The 20,969-nt window shown below is 40.1% G+C and overlaps 1 protein-coding gene and 1 long non-coding RNA gene across 2 annotated transcripts in view; one reads left to right on the forward strand and one right to left on the reverse strand.

Annotated features, from left to right (window-relative positions):
* Positions 1-14,433, forward strand: part of PLB1 (phospholipase B1) — a gene marked incomplete at its 5' end in the record, with an annotated part of 107,165 nt that extends 92,732 nt beyond the window's left edge. The window contains 7 exons of the mRNA XM_081940139.1: positions 525-590; positions 1,529-1,623; positions 3,091-3,172; positions 5,695-5,799; positions 9,185-9,280; positions 11,654-11,728; positions 14,019-14,433. Of these exons, the coding sequence (XP_081796265.1) occupies positions 525-590; positions 1,529-1,623; positions 3,091-3,172; positions 5,695-5,799; positions 9,185-9,280; positions 11,654-11,728; positions 14,019-14,237 (738 nt within the window). The 3' untranslated portion in view covers positions 14,238-14,433. The remainder of the gene's footprint in view (positions 1-524; positions 591-1,528; positions 1,624-3,090; positions 3,173-5,694; positions 5,800-9,184; positions 9,281-11,653; positions 11,729-14,018) is intronic.
* Positions 1-20,969, reverse strand: part of LOC309385582 — a 39,285-nt gene that overhangs the window by 17,715 nt on the left and 601 nt on the right. The window contains exon 2 of the long non-coding RNA XR_014174254.1: positions 3,085-3,136. This is a non-coding gene — a long non-coding RNA (uncharacterized lncRNA). The remainder of the gene's footprint in view (positions 1-3,084; positions 3,137-20,969) is intronic.

Raw genomic sequence — 20,969 nt, forward strand, 5'->3', positions numbered from 1 at the left:
TGCTGAGCTTGTCGATCAGAAAGATCAGCAGTTCAACAGTTCGAATCCCTAGCACTGCATAATAGAGTGAGCTCCCGTTACTTGGCCCAGCTTCTGCCAACCTACCAGTTCGAAAACATGTAAAAATGCAAGTAGAAAAATAGGAACCATCTTTGGTGGGAAGGTAACAGCGTTCCATGCACCTTCGGCATCTAGTCATGCTGGCCACATGACCACGGAGACATCTTCAGACAGCCTGGCTCTTTGGCTTTGGAACGGAGATGAGCACTGCCCCCTAGAGTCAGGAACAACTAGCACGTATGTGCGAGGGGAAACTTTACTTTTAAGGAGATAGGTAAAAACTACAACATCAGATTGTTATGATCTGTGATAATTATAATAATGCCTCATAAATACATGACATTTTTGTGAATATAAAATATACCCTTATATAGAACTCAGTCGAATCAAGCTGTTTCATGGACATTCCATATGGGTGAGCATTAGGGATTGTCCTGAATAATCTGGTATTCTATCTTCTGCAGGAAGCATATTCAGTGGAAAAATATGTAAACCACCTCCAGGAAGCTCTTGATATCCTTTACAAGGAGGTAAGAGCTTGAGACACTCTAGATGGCTGAATTCTTGCCACCTCTATTAAATGTTGCTTACTTCCCTTGGCATTTCCATGATTATTTTTCATTCCCATCGTTCTATCTAAGTAGCTGGCATCAGTCCAAACATCACTGAAGGGTCATCTGGTGAATATGAAAACTAATGGTCAAGAACATGGGTGGAATTGTAATATGAGGAAAATGACACCATGTTACTATATTTTCTTCATCTCTGATAACATGAAACTGGTTCCCTAAAGGGTACTATAAAAATGAAGACCTTTTGCTTGAGGCAGCAGATGGCAATTTGTGCTGGTTTTGTGTATTTTCAGTATCCCAGGTTTTTTTTTTTACTGGTATTGAGTTATGGATAGTGGTGAAATAATTCAGGAAAGGATGAAGTAGAGTTTGTTCAGTGATCCTAGGACATGGTCAGTCTAAAATCCCCCAATTTCATCTGTCGTTATCTTTTAATTCCACTTAAAATCCTGAGCAAAAAAGAACATCAAAGGATACAGGTCCAGTTCAGCCTGAAAGGCGGCATCATGAAGCTTATTTCCTGGTAGTTCTGTTTTCCCCTTTCCTTCCCTTAGCCAAAGTAAATGGCTTAAATGTGTCGTATGTTATGTCTATAAAAAAAAGCTTTGAGTTGTCAAAATTCTACAGTCATCATTAATGCCTGTAGAAAAAGCATTGCATCTTAGCAGAATTTACGTTCTGGTTGACTCAGTTTTAGCTATAATGTAAATATCATGCATAACGTACTAGTGAGGTGCAATAGCTCAATGCTGTTCGTCTTTTCCTACTTCCTGGTCTGTGGGTTACACAAAGGCCAGGTACCTTCAGAACTAATCTGTATATAACCTTTCTGTGTTGTTTGTTGACTAGCTTGTGCTTTGGGGAATCAATAAAGCTAGTTATTGTAATTCCTGCAGCTCCCTCGGGCCTTTGTCAACATGGTGGAAATAATGGAACTCACAGGACTGCGCCAGATAGAAAGGGAAGAATCCAAATGCATCCTTCCAGGGGTGTAAGTAAGCAGATCATGGATAGCAGCTGTACTGAATTCTATTTTTAGGGTTAATCTGTATCTTCTTCATTCATAAAGCAACCACAAAGAACTTTAAAATCTGTGCTCTGTCAGATGCTATTGGATTTGGGAGCTGTGAAGCAGCAGATGCTCCAAATATAACACTGGGTTCAGTTTTTCTGTAAGTCACATGGGAGCAGCTTCTATTGATTTCCTTTAGAGATGCAGCTACTTCAGAGAGATAACTTTGAGTTCCAGGTTTTTTGTTCAGATAATAACAAAACTGAACACAAGCCACAAAATTAGAACAGCACCAAAACATAGAATTTAAAAGTATCTTGATTAAGATATTTTCTATTTCTTATCTCAGTAACCATGTCACAACAAACTCATTATTTTTGCTTGATGTTGTGAAGCTTTTTGTTCATATTGCTAGTTTCACTCTTCAAGGTAAAAACAATGTGAAGCTTTAATATTTTTCTTGGAAAGTTGCCTGGGTTTTGGACTTTCTAAAGCAGGGGTGTCAAACTTTCATTGAGGGCTACATCAGGGTTGTGTTTGAGCTTGGGTGGCCTGGGTGGGTGTGGCCTGGGTGGGTGTGGCCATCTTGACATCATCGTGTTGGGGGCACCTGTGGTGACCCAAGTGCTCTGCCAGCGAAAACAGGCTCCAGAGTTCCATTTTCGGCTGTGACAGCCTCCTGCAACCCTCTGCCAGTGAAAACAGACGTCGGGATTGCCGTATGCAGCCCTCCCAAGCTCCCTTTTCACTGGCAGAGGCATTGTGAACCAGTCCTTCTCTGTTTCCAAGGTGGCCTGCGGCCCAGATCTAAGCACCCCACAGCCAGATCCAGCCCCCAGGCCATGAGTTTGACACCCCTGTTCTAAAGCATGGATGTCAAACTTGTGGTGTCACATTACTGTCACGTGACGTTTTGTGACATTTTTCCCACTCATGAAGCCGGGGTATGGTGTGGTCTATGCGTGACGCATCCGGCCCGTGGGTCTCCAGTTTGACACCCCCGTAACTTAAAGGAGGGATCAATGGTTTTCCACATATTGATGACAAGCTCTATGTAGCATTAACCAATATAGCCAGTAATGAAGAATTCTGGGAACTGTAGTTCAACAACAGTTAAAAGGCCATATGCTGGTTAGCCTCAAACTCCAATTCAATAACATACAAAATTCATATCAGACAACAATAGATTTATGTGCTAAATTTGCTATATGTAGACTGGCATCTTTAGTTATAGTAACAATGTACTATCTTTAGCCTAGAACAGAAGCATATTCTTCTGGTCAGTATGTTATTAAGCCAACAAAGATCAAGAACTCCCGTTGTCATCCAAACACAGAAAATGATATTGAAACTGACATCGATAAGCATATATTAGTATTTTTTCTAAACTCTTTAAATTTAAATTGGTTTGTACTCATCTTCTCTTTCAATGTTGCTTACTTTTAGGAGCCTTTGTCCATGTTTTCTAAATCCTTGGGATAAGTCCTCTGATCTGCAAGAAATGGAGATAATTAACAGAGATTTTCAGGTAAAAAGGTTCTTATTTACTTGATTCCAAGACCTCAACCATGCATTCTTTTAAGCAAACATCCTAGGGATGAAACAAAATATGTTATAGGTTTTTAAAAAGGTGATAGTATGATCTACCAAAATAAAACTTATCATAGCCACATGTAAATAAAATTCACAAAGAATGAGATTATTAAACCATTTCTCAGATCAATAATGCACTGCAAACAGGGCATATCTGGAAATATTACATAAGGGGAGGGGAGTGAATTTGGGAATGTTGACTTTAAAGACAATAGTGTGTGCGTTGGCTTTATTTGCAATCTAAGAAAATGTAGTACATTTGATAGAACAAAGTAGTCTTTGAAAGTAGTACTCATATGGAATGGGTTTAGACTGAGGGTAAAGGTTCATTCTCCGAACTTGTGGGTTGGTTTTCGAACATTTCATTACCAGGCTACAGTAAGTAACATCTTCAGTGGAGTTTAGGGGATGTCAGTGTTCTTCTGTTTATAAGAGCTTCAGGTGTGGATGTGTCAAGTGAGGGCCTTGTGACGGGTCAACTGTGAGTCTTCAGTGAGTCTTGTGATTGGTCTTGTGATAAGGAAATTATATGAGGTCAGGGTCATTGAGAAGTGAACTGTTGGTGGGGGGAAGTTGGGTGGGTTGGTTGGTGCGTGCTGTCTCTGGTTGGTGTGTGCTGTCTCTGGTTGGCTGGGAGTTGATTTGGATTCTGAGGGGTTTGTAGGCTGGTTGTAGGTCAATGTGTCTGTTGATGGAATTGCTTGTGAAGTGCCAGGCTTCAGTGAATTCACTAACAGGGTGGATAATTTTTGTGTTGTTCCAATCAAACTGGTGCTGTTTGTTGTTGGTATGGGTAGGGTTTAGATTGTCTGGATCTTCCTAATATTATCTATCCATCCATCCATCCATCCATCCATCCATCCATCCATCCATCCATCCATCCATCCATCTATCATCTATCTATCATCTATCTATCTATCATCTATCTATCTATCTATCTATCTATCTATCTATCTATCTATCTATCATCTATCTATCTATCTGCTGGTCTTGTTGTATTCGGGGTCTTTTCCAGTGTAAGATTGAGAGTATCTCAATCTTGGCAATGTTTCGACGAGGTCCCACTCGCCATCTACAGGCTGGTGCCTTCGGCTTTGTGCTTCTGCGACCCCCCATTTTTACATGCTTTTTTTCACCTTCCCTAGGCTCCAGAGGCTTTATAGGAGCCTGGGGAGGGCGAAAAGAGCCTCCGCCGTCCCCCCCCGGAGGCCCTCTGGACCGTCTGGACGCTTCCCTGAAGTCTTCGGAACGCTTAAAACGACCCTCCGAGTGACTTCCGGTTTGCTCGGAGGGTCGTTTTAAGCGTTCCGAAGGCTTCAGGGACTGTCCGGAGGCTTCCCTGATGCCTTCGGAGCATTTAAAACGACGCTCCGAGCAAACCGGAAGTCATTTCCGGTTTGCTCGGAGGGTCATTTTAAGCGTTCCGAAGGCTTCAGGGAAGCCTCCGGACGGTCCCTGAAGCCTCCGTAGGGCCTCCGGCGGGTGCGGGGGAGGCTCTTTTCGCCCTCTCCAGGCTCCTATAAAGCCTCTGGAGCCTGGGGAGGGGGAAAAATGGCTTTTAAAAATGGTGAACTCAGCTGGCCAGCGCACGCATGCGTGCTGGCCAGCTGACAGGGCAGCGCCTCGCGTGCCCTGACAAATAGTTCCACGTGCCACCTGTGGCACGCGTGCCATAGGTTCGCCATCACTGCCATAGACATTTAACCCGGAAAACAAAACAGACAATCCTGGGAAAGGCAAGGAATGGTTGCAATAGAAGCATTCTGCAGTGGATGTATTGTTTCAGGTTCCCTCTGTAGCTTAAAGTTGGAAATTCTCAAGAGTGATGGTTTCTTGTTTCAACAGTTGCATTCTTCTTCCACATACATTTACTCATGACCCATATCAAACCCCGAGTCCCTTTTTCCCATTATCTTTATTTTGTGTACCAATGTCTATGTTTTTAATTTTTCTAAACACTTAACCATGCAGTATGATTTATGCCAGAAATGTAATGTGACATGACATCTGATAACACAGTTATGGAAAGTCTTACTTTGAGAACATCAAAAGCAGTATCTTTCCATTTGTCAGAGAGTTATAAAGAAAGACGACCTTTGACATTCAGGATTGTAACTGAAAATACAGTCATTAGGCAAAGCATGTTTTTTTAAAACAAATTATTTCAGGAACCAAGTTGGGTAGTTTTGTTTGAAACTACCCTGTTTATACCACTGGTTTTTCTTTTCTTTTCTGAGACACTACAAAACAGAGGACAAAGTAAGTAGAACTATCATTCCCCACCAACGTCCTAGAAAGAGTACAATTTATTTCTGTTGATCAGAGTTGAGACACCAGAGCATCTGTATGAACTGAGTTTAAGTATATATTTCTAGAAGGTAGGTCATGTTTGAGTTAGCATTTGTTAACTCGAGCAAAAAATGGCCTTGAAATTCACTACTTTTCATTTCCAAACAGATTAAAAGTGCAATGCTATTCAACAGTGGCCGTTATGATCAACGGGAGGATTTTGCCATTATTGTGCAACCATTTTTCCGAAACATCTTCCTACCACTAGACAGTGTAAGTCGCTGTGTGTTGCTGAAGCCTTCATTATTATATCCCAATTTTTTATGGTGTACAAGACAGATACAAAGGGTGAGGATTACATCTTCTTTATAACCACATTAACTGGCTTGTCTGCAAGGGAAACTGTAAAACAGAGGAGCAAGAAAGCAAAATCATCATTTCCCACCATTGTTCCAGAAACAACACACTTTAATTCTGTTGATCAGGTTTGAGGCCACAGAGAATCTGTAACAATTACGTTTATGGATTCTAGAAGACAGGAATTAACTGATTCTGGCTTTCAGACACAAGGAAAAATGTTTAAAGATAATGTTACACCACATGTGGAGCACACACATATACAGAGAGAAACTACTATGTTTAATTATAAGAATTAACTAGGTAGCCTGAAATATAAGCACTTGAATTAAAGGGAATATTAAAAATATATTTAAAAATAAAAAAGTACTGACCTAATATGCAAGGACTTGTGTGTGAAGAATTAGGGCAATGCACATTGCAATATTTTAACAGGCCCATGAAAATGATAACTGGGTTTAAAATATACATTTTTTATCCAAGTGCATTCAATTAACTATCTAATATAACTCTTTCCAGTTTTAGCATCCCATCAGTTTATCCCTGCTTTATAGTCTCTTCACTATTATTCCATCATTTCTCAGTTGATGAATTGAAACTGGAAAGCTGAACTGCTGAAATAGGTTTTAAGAAGATGTCAGGTGACAGGAAACCATAGTGCTGGTAATTAGCCTGTGATAACAAGTTTCTATACTAGCATTCACTTTATGTTGCAGTAATTGGAAGGAATTCTCAAAATTAACAATTTATTAGGCCTCAGAAATTATCCAATAAAATAACTGAGCCTTGTCATTTTATGGGGTGCCGCAGGGGTCGGTCCTCTCGCCCCTCCTGTTCAACACATACATGAAGCCGCTGGGTGAGATCATCCGTGGCTTTGGGGTTGGATACCATCTGTACGCTGATGACACACAGCTGTACATTTCCACCCCAAACCACCCCAACGAGGCCGTCGAAATGATGTCCCGGTGCTTAGAAGCCGTTCGGGTCTGGATGGGGGACAACAGACTCAGACTCAACCCCTCCAAGACTGAGTGGCTGTGGCTATCGGCGCCCTGGTTCAACCAGTGGAACCCATCGCTGGCCATAGGGGGCGAACAACTGCCCCCCCCGTGGAACGGGCGCGCAATTTGGGCGTCCTCCTTGATGCCCGGCTGTCGATGGATGACCATGTGGCAGCCGTGGCAAGGGGGGCGTTCCACCAGGTTCGCCTGGTGCGCCAATTGCGCCCCCTATTGGATCGGGACGCCTTACACACAGTCACTCATGCGCTGGTGACGTCTCGCCTGGACTACTGCAACGCTCTCTACATGGGGCTCCCCTTGAGATGCACCCGAAGACTACAGCTAGTTCAGAATGCGGCCGCGCGGGCTATCATGGGGAGGACAAGATACTCCCATATAACACCACTCCTGCGCGAGCTGCACTGGCTGCCTGTGGTTTTTCGGGTGCGTTTCAAGGTGTTGGTTACTATCTTCAAAGCGCTCCATGGCACAGGACCTAGTTACCTGCAGGATCGCATCTCACCTCACACATCCCTGCGACCAATCCGCTCCCACAGGGAGGGACTCCTCCGGGTGCCGTCCACCAAGCAGTGTCAGTGGGCGGCGCCCAGGAGCAGAGCCTTCTCTGTGATGGGCCCAACCCTCTGGAATGACCTCCCCCCCGATATTAGAACTACTACTGACCTCCGCTCCTTCCGACAGAAGCTCAAGACCCACCTGTTCCAATTAGCTGGCTTAACTGATTTATAGTCCCACTTTTAAGCTCCTGGCAAACATCTTATTGGGTAGTTTTTAAGGGTAATTTTAATGTTTATTTGTATTTTAATTTAAATATTGTACAGTGCATATCCTACCTCCTCCGTTTACCTATTTATATATTTTAAGTATATCTATATTCTGTATTCATACTGTTTTAACATGACTGTACACCGCCCCGAGTCCTGTTTAGGAAAGGGTGCGGTTTATAAATTAAAGTTTATTATTATTTATTATATATTTAACATCTTCATTACAATATAATTTTTTTGTAGATTTAAGAGTGAAGTGGTGGCACAGTGGTTAGAATACAGTGCTGCAGGCTACTTCTGCTGACTGGATTCTCACCAGCACAAGGTTGACTCAGCCTTCCATCCTTCCAAGGTTGGTGAAATGAGGACCCAGATTGCTGGGGGCACTATGCTGACTCTGTAAACAGTTTAGAGAGGGCTGTAAAACACTGTGAAGTGGTATATAAGTCTAAGTGCTATTGCTACTGCTAAGTCCACTGAATTTAATGCAAGAACTTATTAGCTTCAAAAATATTACTTCACACAACTTTAAATTTTATCTCATCGTTTCATTTTTGAACAGGTATCGTATTTGCTTTCTATCCCTAGACACTGAGAGCCTCTGATTACCAAAGTGTCCCAGTGGATTAAAATAGGACAAAACATTTAAATTAAAACCAAAAATATTGAAAACATATTTAAAATAACAGTTAAAAGTTTATATCAAAAGCTTTTTAGAAGTGAACAAAGCAATTAGACCTATCTATTCAGCAAGGAGTGCATTTCAAAGAGTTTGACACCCTTCATCTGAAAAGCTTCCTGTAGCAGGAGGGACAATTCTTCAACGCACCTCTAATGACTCTGTGTGTGTGTGTGTGTGTTTGTGTCTGCTGGGAGTGGGAATCATACAAAATGAGGCAATCTTTCAAAAGCCTACAACTAAATCACAGTCAGCTTTAGAGACAGCTATACTAGTGCTTTATCCTATTCATGAAGGTCTACCTATGTAATTTGTGAGAATTGATGCTGACTTGGCAGCACATAATCAATCAAATGTCAGTGCTAAATTTTCACCCAGAAGTAAGATAAATGCAGGGGACTGGATATGGATTTTAATCCTGTATTAATAGCTGGAGAGAAAATACCCTCCATCTTAATATAGACACACACACCCTTTTCTTTTTCAAAATAAGAAAAAGCACTGTGGTAGTTGCATCCTGTCTATTAAAGGTAAATATTTATCAAAATTACCAATTGGAAAAGATGGTTTCCTACACATTTCAGGCTGTGAGGTGTGTGTGTGTGTTGTGTGTGTGTAAAAAATGAGAAAAGCCAATTGATAGGTAGTGGTTGCTGGAACAGCTATATTTATAATCCTGTAGCTTATCTTGGTAGGTAAGATTTGACTACCAAATCTTGGCTCAGAAGCAGAAGACAAGGAGCCAAAACATACATGAGAAATGCCAGAGACTTGCTAACAAGGAATAAGTGTTTATCTGAAATGGAATAATGTTTTGTATTAAACCATAGGAAGGGAAACCAGACCTGAGTTTCTTTGCAGTGGATTGCTTTCATTTCTCTGAGAGAGCTCATGCTGAGATGTCTGTGGCACTCTGGAATAATATGGTAAGTGAATCATAGACTCCCTGAATTTAAAGGGAACTCATCTAAGGCTTAGCCTCACATCATCTTAATGTGTTTTCCTCCTGTCCTTGACATTGGAAGAGACTATATTGCTTTCTAACTACATATTATTGTACCTCAACAGTGAGCCTGCTCAGTGTTGCTGCTCTTACACAATTCAGTAGGGGTTGTTTCGAAACTGGGATTAATGGAATCCCTATCATTCTTTTCCCTTCCTCCCAGCATCTGGCTGATTTTTAATTTTGCCCAAAAATACTCTGAATGGATGGGGGCCACATTTCATCTGGGGAACAGGTGACCTGCCTTTCCACATATCTTCTCCTTTCCCAAGACTGAACTGGAAAAAACAGCTCCATATCTGGAGAGTTTCCCCACCATTCCCACCATGGCCAATCACAAAAAGGGATGGGTTTGATGTAAAAAATAGCTTCAATTCTTTTGGGGGCACATCGTGATGGATTAAAAGTTCAAGTCATAGGATTGAACTCCTGCCTAGGCAGGAAACCCTATACCGTTCCAGACAAATGGCTATCCAACATCTTCTTAAAGACTTCCAGTGTTGGGGCATTCACAACTTCTGGAGGGAAGCTGTTCCACTGATTAATTGTTCTAACTGTCAGGAAGTTTCTCCTCAGTTCTAAGTTGCTTCTCTCCTTGATTAGTTTCCACCCATTGCTTCTTGTTCTGTCCTCAGGTGCCTTGGAGAATAGCTTGACTCCCTCTTCTTTGTGGCAACCCCTGAGATATTGGAACACTGCTATCATGTCTCCCCTAGTCCTTCTTTCTCTTAAGCTAGACATACCTAGTTCCTGCAACCGTTCTTCATATGTTTTAGTCTCCAGTCCCCTAATCATCTTTGTTGCTCTTCTCTGCACTCTTTCTAGAGTCTCCACATCTTTTTTACATCGTGGCGACCAGAACTGAATGCAGACGTTTCGCTTCTCATCCAAGAAGCTTCTTCGGTTCTGACTGACTTCTGTGGGTCCTGAAGAAGTTTCTTGGATGAGAAGCAAAATGTTTTCAAGGAAAAATAAAGTCTTTTGAAAAAGCACTTTTGAGACAACCATGACCTGGATGGCTGATAGACATATCAGACATATGTCCATAGACATCATAGCAATATGACCATATTAAGAAACTATTTTGCCCTAACAGAGGTGAGGATATATGCCTGGTTACAGTAGAGTTCCTTGATTTTAAGTTCATTGTGACAATGAGAACCAAGAAATGGATTGACTCTGCATCACACAAGCAGTTCAGGAAATAGAGGCAGAGTAAAATTTCCATGATTTCATAGCTTCTTTTGATGCTGCAGCCCATCCAAGCTAAAGTCTTTTAACTTTTGAGATGTGTGTTTTTTAATGTTGTACGCCACCCTGAGTCCTTTTGGAGAAGGGCGGCATATAAATCCAAATAAATCAAACCAAACCAAACCAAGTCTAGCCTGTAGGGCTGTTGATAAATGTGTGCTAGAATTGTTTCCTCTTTAAGAGGAGGAAGCAATTAAGCTCTCTCCAGATCAGTAGGGAGATGGAAATGAAAGTGGGTTGCAGACTACCGGAAGGCCTTATCATTTTTCTTGCTCTCATCCCTGTCAGGGATTCTAATCAAGTAGCTGGGATTCCATCTAAATAAAACTGAAAAAACAACAATAAAGCAATATTTATTGCTTGTTGACACTGCCAATTTCATTCCTCCTTTATGTTGCACTGCTTTTAGAGATGGGTGCTGAATCACCTTTTGGCTAGCAGCCAACTAATTCCTGTATTTCTGGCTATCTTTGGGAAGCTAGGATACTACCCTGGCAATTTATGCTCACTTGTCCTCAAGTGAATCCATTAAAATAAGGGTCGGGTTTCACAGGTTTGACTTCTTTCCATTCATCTCTAGCCAAAGAGGCTCAACTAGAGATACTTCTTGTCACAGAGAAGCTGACAGTGTTATAAGGGACATATATTCTAGCCCTCCAACATTCATTTATTATTTCACCTTGTTAATTTGCTACTTAGCATGAGCTTCACAGTTGCTTGTAACAAGCTATTTTTATTCCTTTGATGTAGATTTCTCTTCTGTAGGCTTTTAGTGTCCTGCTTTCCGGGGGTTTGTATGATTACTCAAGTATAAAATATTTTGCCTTTATCCATAACAGGGAACCTTGCTAATATTTTTATCTCATAATTATGTAAATACAGTCATATATTAAGAATTCAGGAAAGCAAAAGCAAGAATAACCGAGTGCTGTAATATAAAGAAGCAATATATTATTTTTTAAATGTGACTTTACAGTGTTAGTATGTGCTCATATAAAGGTTATAGGATTCAGTTACAGTTGGAAACTCTTTGTCTCTCTTTCAGCTGGAGCCCGTTGGCTACAAGCAGTCATATAAACATTTCACAAAGGAAAGGCTGAAGCTCAAATGTCCAAACTCAGTAAGTAGCAAGTTAGCTCCTACTCTAACTCTGTAACATGAACATAAAAGCACAAGAAAAGTCCTTCTGGGTGAAAACTAAAAACCATCTGGTCCAATATCCAAACAAAGCCGATGCTTCTTGGAAGCTGATAAGCAGGACTTAAGCCTTTTTCCCACATGGAACCATTCATTCCAAAGGTAGCACACTTTCTAAATGATAAACTAGATTTGATGTTTCTTGTATGGGAGTTTCTTGTGCAGGATTTTAAAAAATAATAGCCGAATCAGGCTGTTTTTCTCTTCTTCTTCCTCCTCCTCCTCCTCTTTAAAATGCCAAGGATATTAGCTGAAAGTTCAGACAAAATCTCCCATTTAATATATATATATATATATATATATCCATTTTATTGTTTTTTTAATAAACAAGAGAAAGAAAAAAGAGCAAAACACAAAAAATGATGATAGAAATACAAACATTATCAAAAAAGAACAAAAGCACATATAACAAAAAAGTGAAAGAAATATGACAATGGAAAAAACAATATGTCATTATAACAAACAGTTGCAATTCTATATATACTTATCTAATATTATCTTGAATATTAAAGTACAATATGCATATATTTTAATTTATGTAGCTTCTTTTTTAACCTATTGAATGCTGTATAACCTGGGGACGCAGTGGCTCAGTGGCTAAGGCGCTGAGCTTGTGGATCAGAAGGTGAACAGTTCAGGGGTTCGAATCCCTAGTGCCGCATAATGGAGTGAGCTCCTGTTACTTGTCCCAGTTTCTGCCAACCTACCAGTTCGAAAGCACATAAAAAATGCAAGTAGAAAAGTAGAGACAACTTTTGTGGGAAGATAACAGCACTCCATGTGCCTTTGGCGTTGAGTCATGCCGGCCACATGACCCCGGAGACGTCTTCGGACAGTGCTGGCTCTTCGGCTTAGAAACAGAGATGAGTACCGCCCCCTAGAGCTGGAAATGACTAGGACACATGTGCAGGGGAGCCTTTACCTTTACCTTTATAATGTATAAATAACTCCCAGATTTAATTATACTTGTTCATATAAAATCCATTCATAGGCAATCCAATAATAATAATAATAATAATAATAATAATAATAATAATAATAATAATAATAATAATAAATTTAATTTGTTAGCCGCTCCCTCTCCACAAGGACTCGGGGCGGACTCGGGGCGGCATAAATGACAAAGTCAATCACGTCTTAATCCATTGATTTTTTTCATTTTTAATAGCCTCCAGCAATTATTAAATTGGGGCAAATTATTAACACTTTCCAATCATATTTTTCCAATTAATATTATCATGCCTGGTTTTTAGAATGTTTCTATCCCATATAGAAAAATTGCATACTATAAAATTTCCCTAAAGTTATAAATCTTTCTGAATGAGAGAGGAAGAGACAGATTGAGTTCACAGACTACAGCAAATAGTCTAAAAACACATGTCAGAAATATATTTTAAGGAAATGGGTAATAACGTATAACAAAATGGGGAAAGAAGCCTGTGCAAAAACATGGGTAGAGCATCAGAGAACAATGACAGTAAGCAGAGTTTAGACAGTAGTGAAAAGAGTGGACCATTTCCAGGCATCAATAATAAAAAAAAATCCTTACCTGTATTTCATTTGGATTAAAATAAATGGTAATTTTATTAAAAAGTTCCAAACCATCATGAGATGTATGCAGTATATAAACAATCTGATTGCCTAAGAAATTTAGATAGTACCAAGACTAGTATACCTCTTCAAGTCATACTTGAATACTTCTAATGGAGCCACAGATAGATCTTCTTTTCAGAAATAAAACATCAGGAAAGGAAGGATGCCACAGAGCTAGGAAGGATTAATGAAAAAAGACCTGGAATTTGCTTGTAAGCAGGATACCAATAGGGCCTGGTAGAGATAGGGAAATCTGCTACAATGAATGAATGAAGGATGACAACTGAAGAGCAAAAGAATAGATCTCTTGGAATTGAAAAGTTTTAAGGAGTTCTGTATACCGTTATGCTGACATAAATACAGGGATTGAGGATAATTTCATTAAGCACTTTTTTGCTCTAAAATCCTTTTCTTAATAGATTTAATGATGTTTACTCAAATTTGCAATGATATTTACTTAAATTTGCATAAGTCTCATCCGGACAGGAGAAGTTCCATCCCCATTTTATTGCTTCTCTATTGAGAAGAAATGTTTACTCTCTCATATCCTCAGAATAGAACAACCTGTCGTAAATAGATCGTTCTCTAAAGGTTCTGTAAATGTTTTCTTTCTGCTGCAGGAATACCCATATCTTTTCACATCGAGAAACAGCCAAATACACAATTCGGGACTTGAAACAAAGTCCAATGGAGACAGTGTGCCTTACTGGGCTGTGATTATAGCTGCCACAACTGGAATTTTGGCAGGATCCCTGATTGTTTGGGGTCTGATGACTCATAAAATCAACAAACACCCAGGGGCAAGATGTGCAGCAGCTGAAGAGAAGACAACGTTTTAAATGTGCATCTGAGCCAAAAAGGTTTAACATACGCTACCTCTAGTGACATGAAAAAAGCACATGCTATTTTTAACTAAAGTTTTCCATCTAAAAGTGGAAGAAATGACCTCATCCCATCTTGAATATCCAGACCTAGTGAAAGCTAATGCTCTAGCAGTTATTAAATGTGGGAAATATAAAGAGATGTTACCTGGCAAATTAATATATATCTATATCTATATCTATATCTATATCTATATCTATATCTATATCTATATCTATATCTATATCTATATCTATATCTATATCTATCTATCTATATATATATATATATATATATATATGTAATCTCCTTTTCTGATAAATGCAGTACTAACACTTTTTCATAACATTGTAATTATACAGTTCTGTGCCTTTACCAGATTTTATCATGTGTCTAGATCATATTGGCTCCCCTTAGGGATCCTCTTGCCATCTCTCTAGTTGTAGTCCTCTCCGTATTTTCTTTTAGCTCAGAAGGTAAACCTGAAATAACTGCACAATGGATTTGGAATGGTGGTTCCTTGTGCTCTCAAAATGGAAGCATCTTTTTTTTTTTTTTTGGTGTAACGGAGATGCCAAGTTTGCAGTGATATTAATTTCTCCACTGTGACAGGGTCTTCCACTGGATTAATAAGATTCAATAAATGCTATCATGCAACGCGTCTGGATTCTTCCCCCCCCCCTCTCCGCCCCCAGTCATTCATTACGGATATAGCTAGCAGCATCATTTCATTTTGTTTTCTCCAGCCAAGCTCTATTAGCAAAATTTCCAATTGGATAATGGCACTCCAATGCTCGCTTTCGTTTCTTCACCTGTTGATAATGCTTGTCTTTCTAAACTGCCTTCAAGAAAAGACATTTTCCCTTTTTCTCTTGAATACCATAGTCAAAGGCAGGGGTGTCAAACTCACGGCCTGTGGGCCAGATATGTCATGCACTGCCATGTCCACCCCCGAAGGAGGGGGAGTTGCGATGCATGTGACAATGCGAGTTTGACACCCCGGTCTAAGGTTTTATGATCTGCTTATGTGTTTGCAAGCTACACTTTTTCTCTAAAATGTTCACCAATATCGTTATTTATAGTTGCTTTATTCTGTATTTACATCCTATGTTAGAGGTAAGGAAAGAGCTAAATATATATTGGTAGCCATCTTTCTTAAACTGGCACAGAGTTTCTTGCTGGAGAAACCAACATGTTCTTACTGGTGGAATGGAACAGAGAGTTGCAAAACAAGCTATCTTTTCCCTTGAAATATAATACTAGGGTATTTAGAGAAGATATAGTAAGCTGAGCCGGAATGGGACAACTTGTCGTGGGACAACTTGCCATGGCCAGCTCACCACGGAACAACTCATGTAGGACAATTCAACAAATACAAAGGTTAAATTAATTTTGAAGAAACCGTGGCCAATAAGAATAAAATAAAATCAATCCAAAAATACATGACTAACAATAATTTCAATGAAAATGAGGTCATCAATAGTAACAGTAACAATAAGATGATTAACACAGTGTTGAGTTGCCCTGTGACAAGTTGGCCATAGCAAGTTGGCTGTGACCAGTTGTTCTTGCAAATAGAGAAGTGGGTTGCCCACAAACTTCACTGAACTGAAATTCTGCAAAGAAAATACTTTTATTGCAATTTAGAATATAGTGCAGTTGATGCAAATAAATCTTAACACCATTAATATGGTAAGATCACAAAGAGTTGGTGATGTTTTGAATCTGGCATAGACTAAGAAATAACCTCTTGAGTGCTCTATTTGTGTATGTAATACTCCATTTCACAACTGAACTCTAAATACAGCTAATTGTTTTTAGCAACTCATTCCCAGCTTAATTTGCCTTGCAAAAGCATGTGCTACTCTTAGATTGTAAGAAGAAAACAGTGTAAAAATATAAATGTATTCTGGAAACGTGGATTTATAGAAATTCAGCAGTAGAGATGCATTGTGCTGATTGGAGATTAGCATTAGATTATAGCTAGCCAGGAGACAGCATCTATCCAATTTTGGCTGATCTAGAAAAGTTATGCACGGTGGACCAAGGATGGGGAGTTACCAGAAATCCCAAGTTATAGGTTGGACTGGGAAATTGAAAAAGGCTATGACAAATCTCTTCCACATTTTTTTGCCGATAAAATGAGTCTTCGGACATTGAATTTACCTTGGAATGTTTAGATGATAGAACGAACATTTTCAGGGTGAAAAAATCAGTTACACATACTAAAATAATTAGGAGATAGGAGGAACAAAAATTTTGTAAAAAATATTTGGGTAAAATTATTTTGAAACTTACCCTCTATCTTTACTATGTACTAGGAAAAATACTTTCTTTTAACCATCCTGCAACTCTGTTTAGTCACTGCTGGATAACTTTAGATTCTAATCTTAGAATGCAGGAGGCAGAACATAGGATTAGGTTATATATTCTAAGACCATAGACAAATTTTCATTTGTCTTTTCTCTTATCATGAAAGAGAGATTTCATTGCAGCAGTGCTTAGATTCACAATCCAACACACCAACTATCTTCATGCATCAATTACAGAGCAACAAACATCTAGACAGCATCATAAACCTGGCAAGAGGTTTTAACCTGCTCCAGATTGCTGTGCCAGAGAATCTATCCCTCCAAAATAGCCTGGCTCCATTACCACACAGATATGCCTTCTGCAGAACATACCAAATACCAGTACATGGGTGACCATGAGCAGATATAAAATCTGCTCATTTGTGAGTATAAACAAAAAAATCCTGCTAGTCTTGAATACATTTTTCTCTCATCCTAGCACACACAAACACACAGATCCTGCCTTGACTTTGCAATCTCTCATTCTGGCAATAATGCTAAGAAGCAATATCAAGTGAACTTCTTTGATCTCAAAAAAATAAACACGGTTAAACTTGGGTATTATCTGGATGCGAGATCATCAGGAAATTCTAGAGCTGTAGCTGAGACATTAAAAAGCATCCAGAAAGAAGGTAGAAACAGTTGACATCTGTACTATAGCCAAGAAAAGGAGATGGATGTGCCCTTGCAGTCAACAGGAGCCAAGCACAATCCCAAGGAGAGTTTGCATTATCTCTACTATTATTATTATTATTATTATTATTATTATTATTATTATTATTATTATTATTATTATCATCATCATCATCATCATCATCATCATCATCATCATCTTTATTCTGGCAGTTAATCAAGTCTTTTTCCATCTGGCCCATAAAATTTTACAAAAAGCACAGAAGCCTGGTTATTTAATAAATACTTATATCTCGCCCCAAATGGCATGTTTAAAAATGAGGCAATAAATAGAATGCAGCATTCAGTTGATGGAAAGGTGACAAATCCCCCCCCCCCAATAGATTCAGCTTTTCCACTAGGCAGCCCCAGCTGGTGGGCAGCCAGGGGTCCTTGAGTCTAATCCTTTCCCTCTGCAGTCATCATTAAGGAAAAATAATGTCATGAGTGAGGCTGCCAATTAGACTGTGTAGCCGAGCCATATTTCACGGTTGTCTTTGTTTACAGTCAACAATTAACCATATAATTACTTTTGGCTTTTCTATCCAGTCTTTTGTCAGTTGGTCTCTAAAACACTTTTGCAAATGTTGTTGACCTTTCTGCTGGGGCTTCTCACCATTTTGCTTTCTTTCTAGAAGTAAAAAACAATGTCAACTTTAAATCAGCAAAGGCAGCTCTTACTCTTTGCAAGTATGCCCTGCTGCCTATTGTAACATTCCTGCGAGTTTGCTTTAGGAGGGATTTGCTTTACTCATGGGAGGGGGGGCATAGGGCAAGATTCTTTGAAAGGGGAGGGAACTGCATCCTTTTCCTTGCAGTGGGTGTTTATGTAGTAGCATGCATTCTCTATTTCCCACTGTAGGAAGTTAGCACCCACCCCTCTCCTAGAAAAATGAAATCCTGGTCAATATTGAAAAGGCAGAATATTATATTTCCCTGGATAAGAAATGGAGAAACATGTTTTTAGGCAGGAAACAGACTTACTCTTAATAGCCCCCACCTTTGTCAATGGGCCATTAAAAGGCCTGAGCTAATCTATTCTACATTACAAAGACCCCCCCTTAGCTCCAGGGTGATGGGATTAAGGCATGATAGTATTAGCCTTTACCCATCTTACCACAGGGCACCTGGGAAGAAGCAATGCTCAACCAAACGTGGACTCAAAACACAGCCTATAGAATTACCCCTGCATTGCCCCATGGGAGTCTGACAACCAATCAGAATACAAGCTCAGGTTCAAAGCCCAGAGAGGGCATAAAATCAGGAACTTTCAGCATCTCTGTCTCCTTTTCTTCTTCCCCCAACATCTGGAAGCAATTGATTCCCCCTTTTCTGTTCAGGAACTTAAGCCATGTGATCCTGTTCACCATTAAACCATCTTTCCAAGCAACCTCCATGTTTCCAGTGTGTTTTTCCACACTTGGAGCTGAACCCAGAAGGACATTTCTTCCAACACCACCCTCAATGAATGAATGAATCAATGAATGAATGAATTCAGCATGACTCCTGGCAGTTTACAAATAAGAGTAAAAAGAGACCTAAGTTTACAAAGTAATAATAAGAATTGAATTGAATTTATTAGATTTGTTAGCCGCTCCCTCTCCACGAAGGGACTCGGGGCGGTGTACAATAAATAAAAACACATATTATACAATTAAAACATTTCACGGAGGAGGTGTCAAAATCGCATAGAACAATACATAGGAATAGTCATAATAGAATTAAAAATTAAAATACCCCAATATAAAATTACAAATTTAAAAGATTGCCAGGAGGATAAAGATGGAACTATAATTGAGCCAGGCCGGCTAGTTGAAAAAGGTGGGTCTTGAGTTTTGAACGGAAGGAGCAGAGGTCGGTAGTAATCCTAATGTCGGGGGGGAGGTCATTCCAGAGGGCTGGGCCCATCACAGAGAAGGCCCTGCTCCTGGGCACCGCTCTCTGGCACTGTTTAGTGGACGGCACCCGGAGAAGTCCCTCTCTGTGAGAGCGAATTGGTTGTAGGGATGTATGGGGCAGGATGCGATCCCGCAAGTAGCTAGGTCCTGTGCCATGGAGCGCTTTGAAGATGGTAATCAACACCTTGAAACGCACCCGATAGACCACAGGGAGCCAGTGCAGCTCGCGCAGGAGAGGTGTTATATGGGAGTATCTAGTACTCCCCATAATCACCCGCGCGGCCGCATTCTGGACCAACTGTAGTCTTCGGGTGCATCTCAAGGGGAGCCCCATGTAGAGAGCATTGCAGTAGTCTAGGCGGGACGTCACTAGTGCATGAGTGACTGTGCGAAGGGCATCCCGGTCCAATAGGGGGCGCATTTGGCGCACCAGGCGAACCTGGTGGAACGCCCCCCTTGCCACGGCTGCCACATGGTCATCCATGGACAGCCGGGCATCCAGGAGGACGCCCAAGTTGCGCGCCCGCTCCATGGGGGCCAGTAGCTCACCCCCAATGGCCAGAGATGGGATCATCTGGTTGAACCGGGGGGCCGGAAGCCACAGCCACTCCGTCTTGGAGGGGTTGAGCTTGAGTCTGTTGTCACCCATCCAGTTACATAAGGCCAATACACTCACCCACCTGCACACAGTGGTGAGGGACAGTGTATTGAACAATATGGTTTTTAAAGGCTTTTCTAAATGGAACCAAAGAGTTTGCCAGCCAAACTTCTGGAGAGGCTATTTCAAGTGCCAAGGAAGAGAAACTGAGTAGTTCTGTCTTCTCTGGACCTCCCCATCAACGTCTTTCATGTTAGGACTTTCTGCATCATTTGCTGGCAGAAGGGTAAATTACAGAGTGGTTCTACTTGAAGGAGGCAGTCCAAAAATATCAAAGAGACAAGCTATATATGCTAAAACCAGTACTTTTAAATAATACCTGGAACTTATCAAAAGCCCATGAAGTGACTGGAACTACAGTTTATGGAACTAAAATGTTTTTGAGTAATGTTTCCTTTATTAAATTAATCCCTATTGAAACTGAAGTTATGATAGTGGAGGGATTACTTTTTATTCAGCCCCTTCATATAAATATATTTTCATAAGTTTCCCATAAGAACTGGGAAAGCACTTAAAGCTGTCCTAATTCTGATCCCCCACCCCTTCTTGGGTTTACTGTATGTTAAATATATCCAGCAGGGGTGCCATTTAGAAAAAGCAGTTGGGAGGAATCACTGCTCCATCTGTTTTTCTATGTTTAGTTGCCTATAATTTTGCCTTAATAATGCTTATGTTTCCCGCCAACTCCCAGCTTAAGTTGATTGAAAGAGAATTACAATAAATGGTAGAAAAGGGATGTGACAGAAATCCCTTTGCTTTTTACCAAAAGCCAGAGATATGAGGTATAAATATTAAACTGAAAAAAACTTCTAAAACTCTGGTAACTATCTGAAGTATTTACCTAGGAGGAAGATAACTGAGCACAATACAATGTCATTTTAAGTAAATATGCCTAAGACTGTTTATTACAGAGCTTCACCTGTTTAAATATCTTATCTTATCCCATTCCAAATTCCATTGCATGGGCTCATTCAGAGATATTTTAAGTGACACTAATAGCACTCAGCAGTTGGACATCATTACTCATCCAGTAGCTGGCAAAACATGGTTCTTGCTGATGTTGGCAATCATTTAGATTAGGCCTAATTAGTTGTTATGACCCAGGTGGTCAAGGCAGGCCAGGCCTCTAGA

This window comes from Natrix helvetica (genome assembly GCF_964273705.1).
Source record: "Natrix helvetica genome assembly, chromosome: 2".
Lineage (NCBI taxonomy): Eukaryota > Metazoa > Chordata > Lepidosauria > Squamata > Natricidae > Natrix > Natrix helvetica.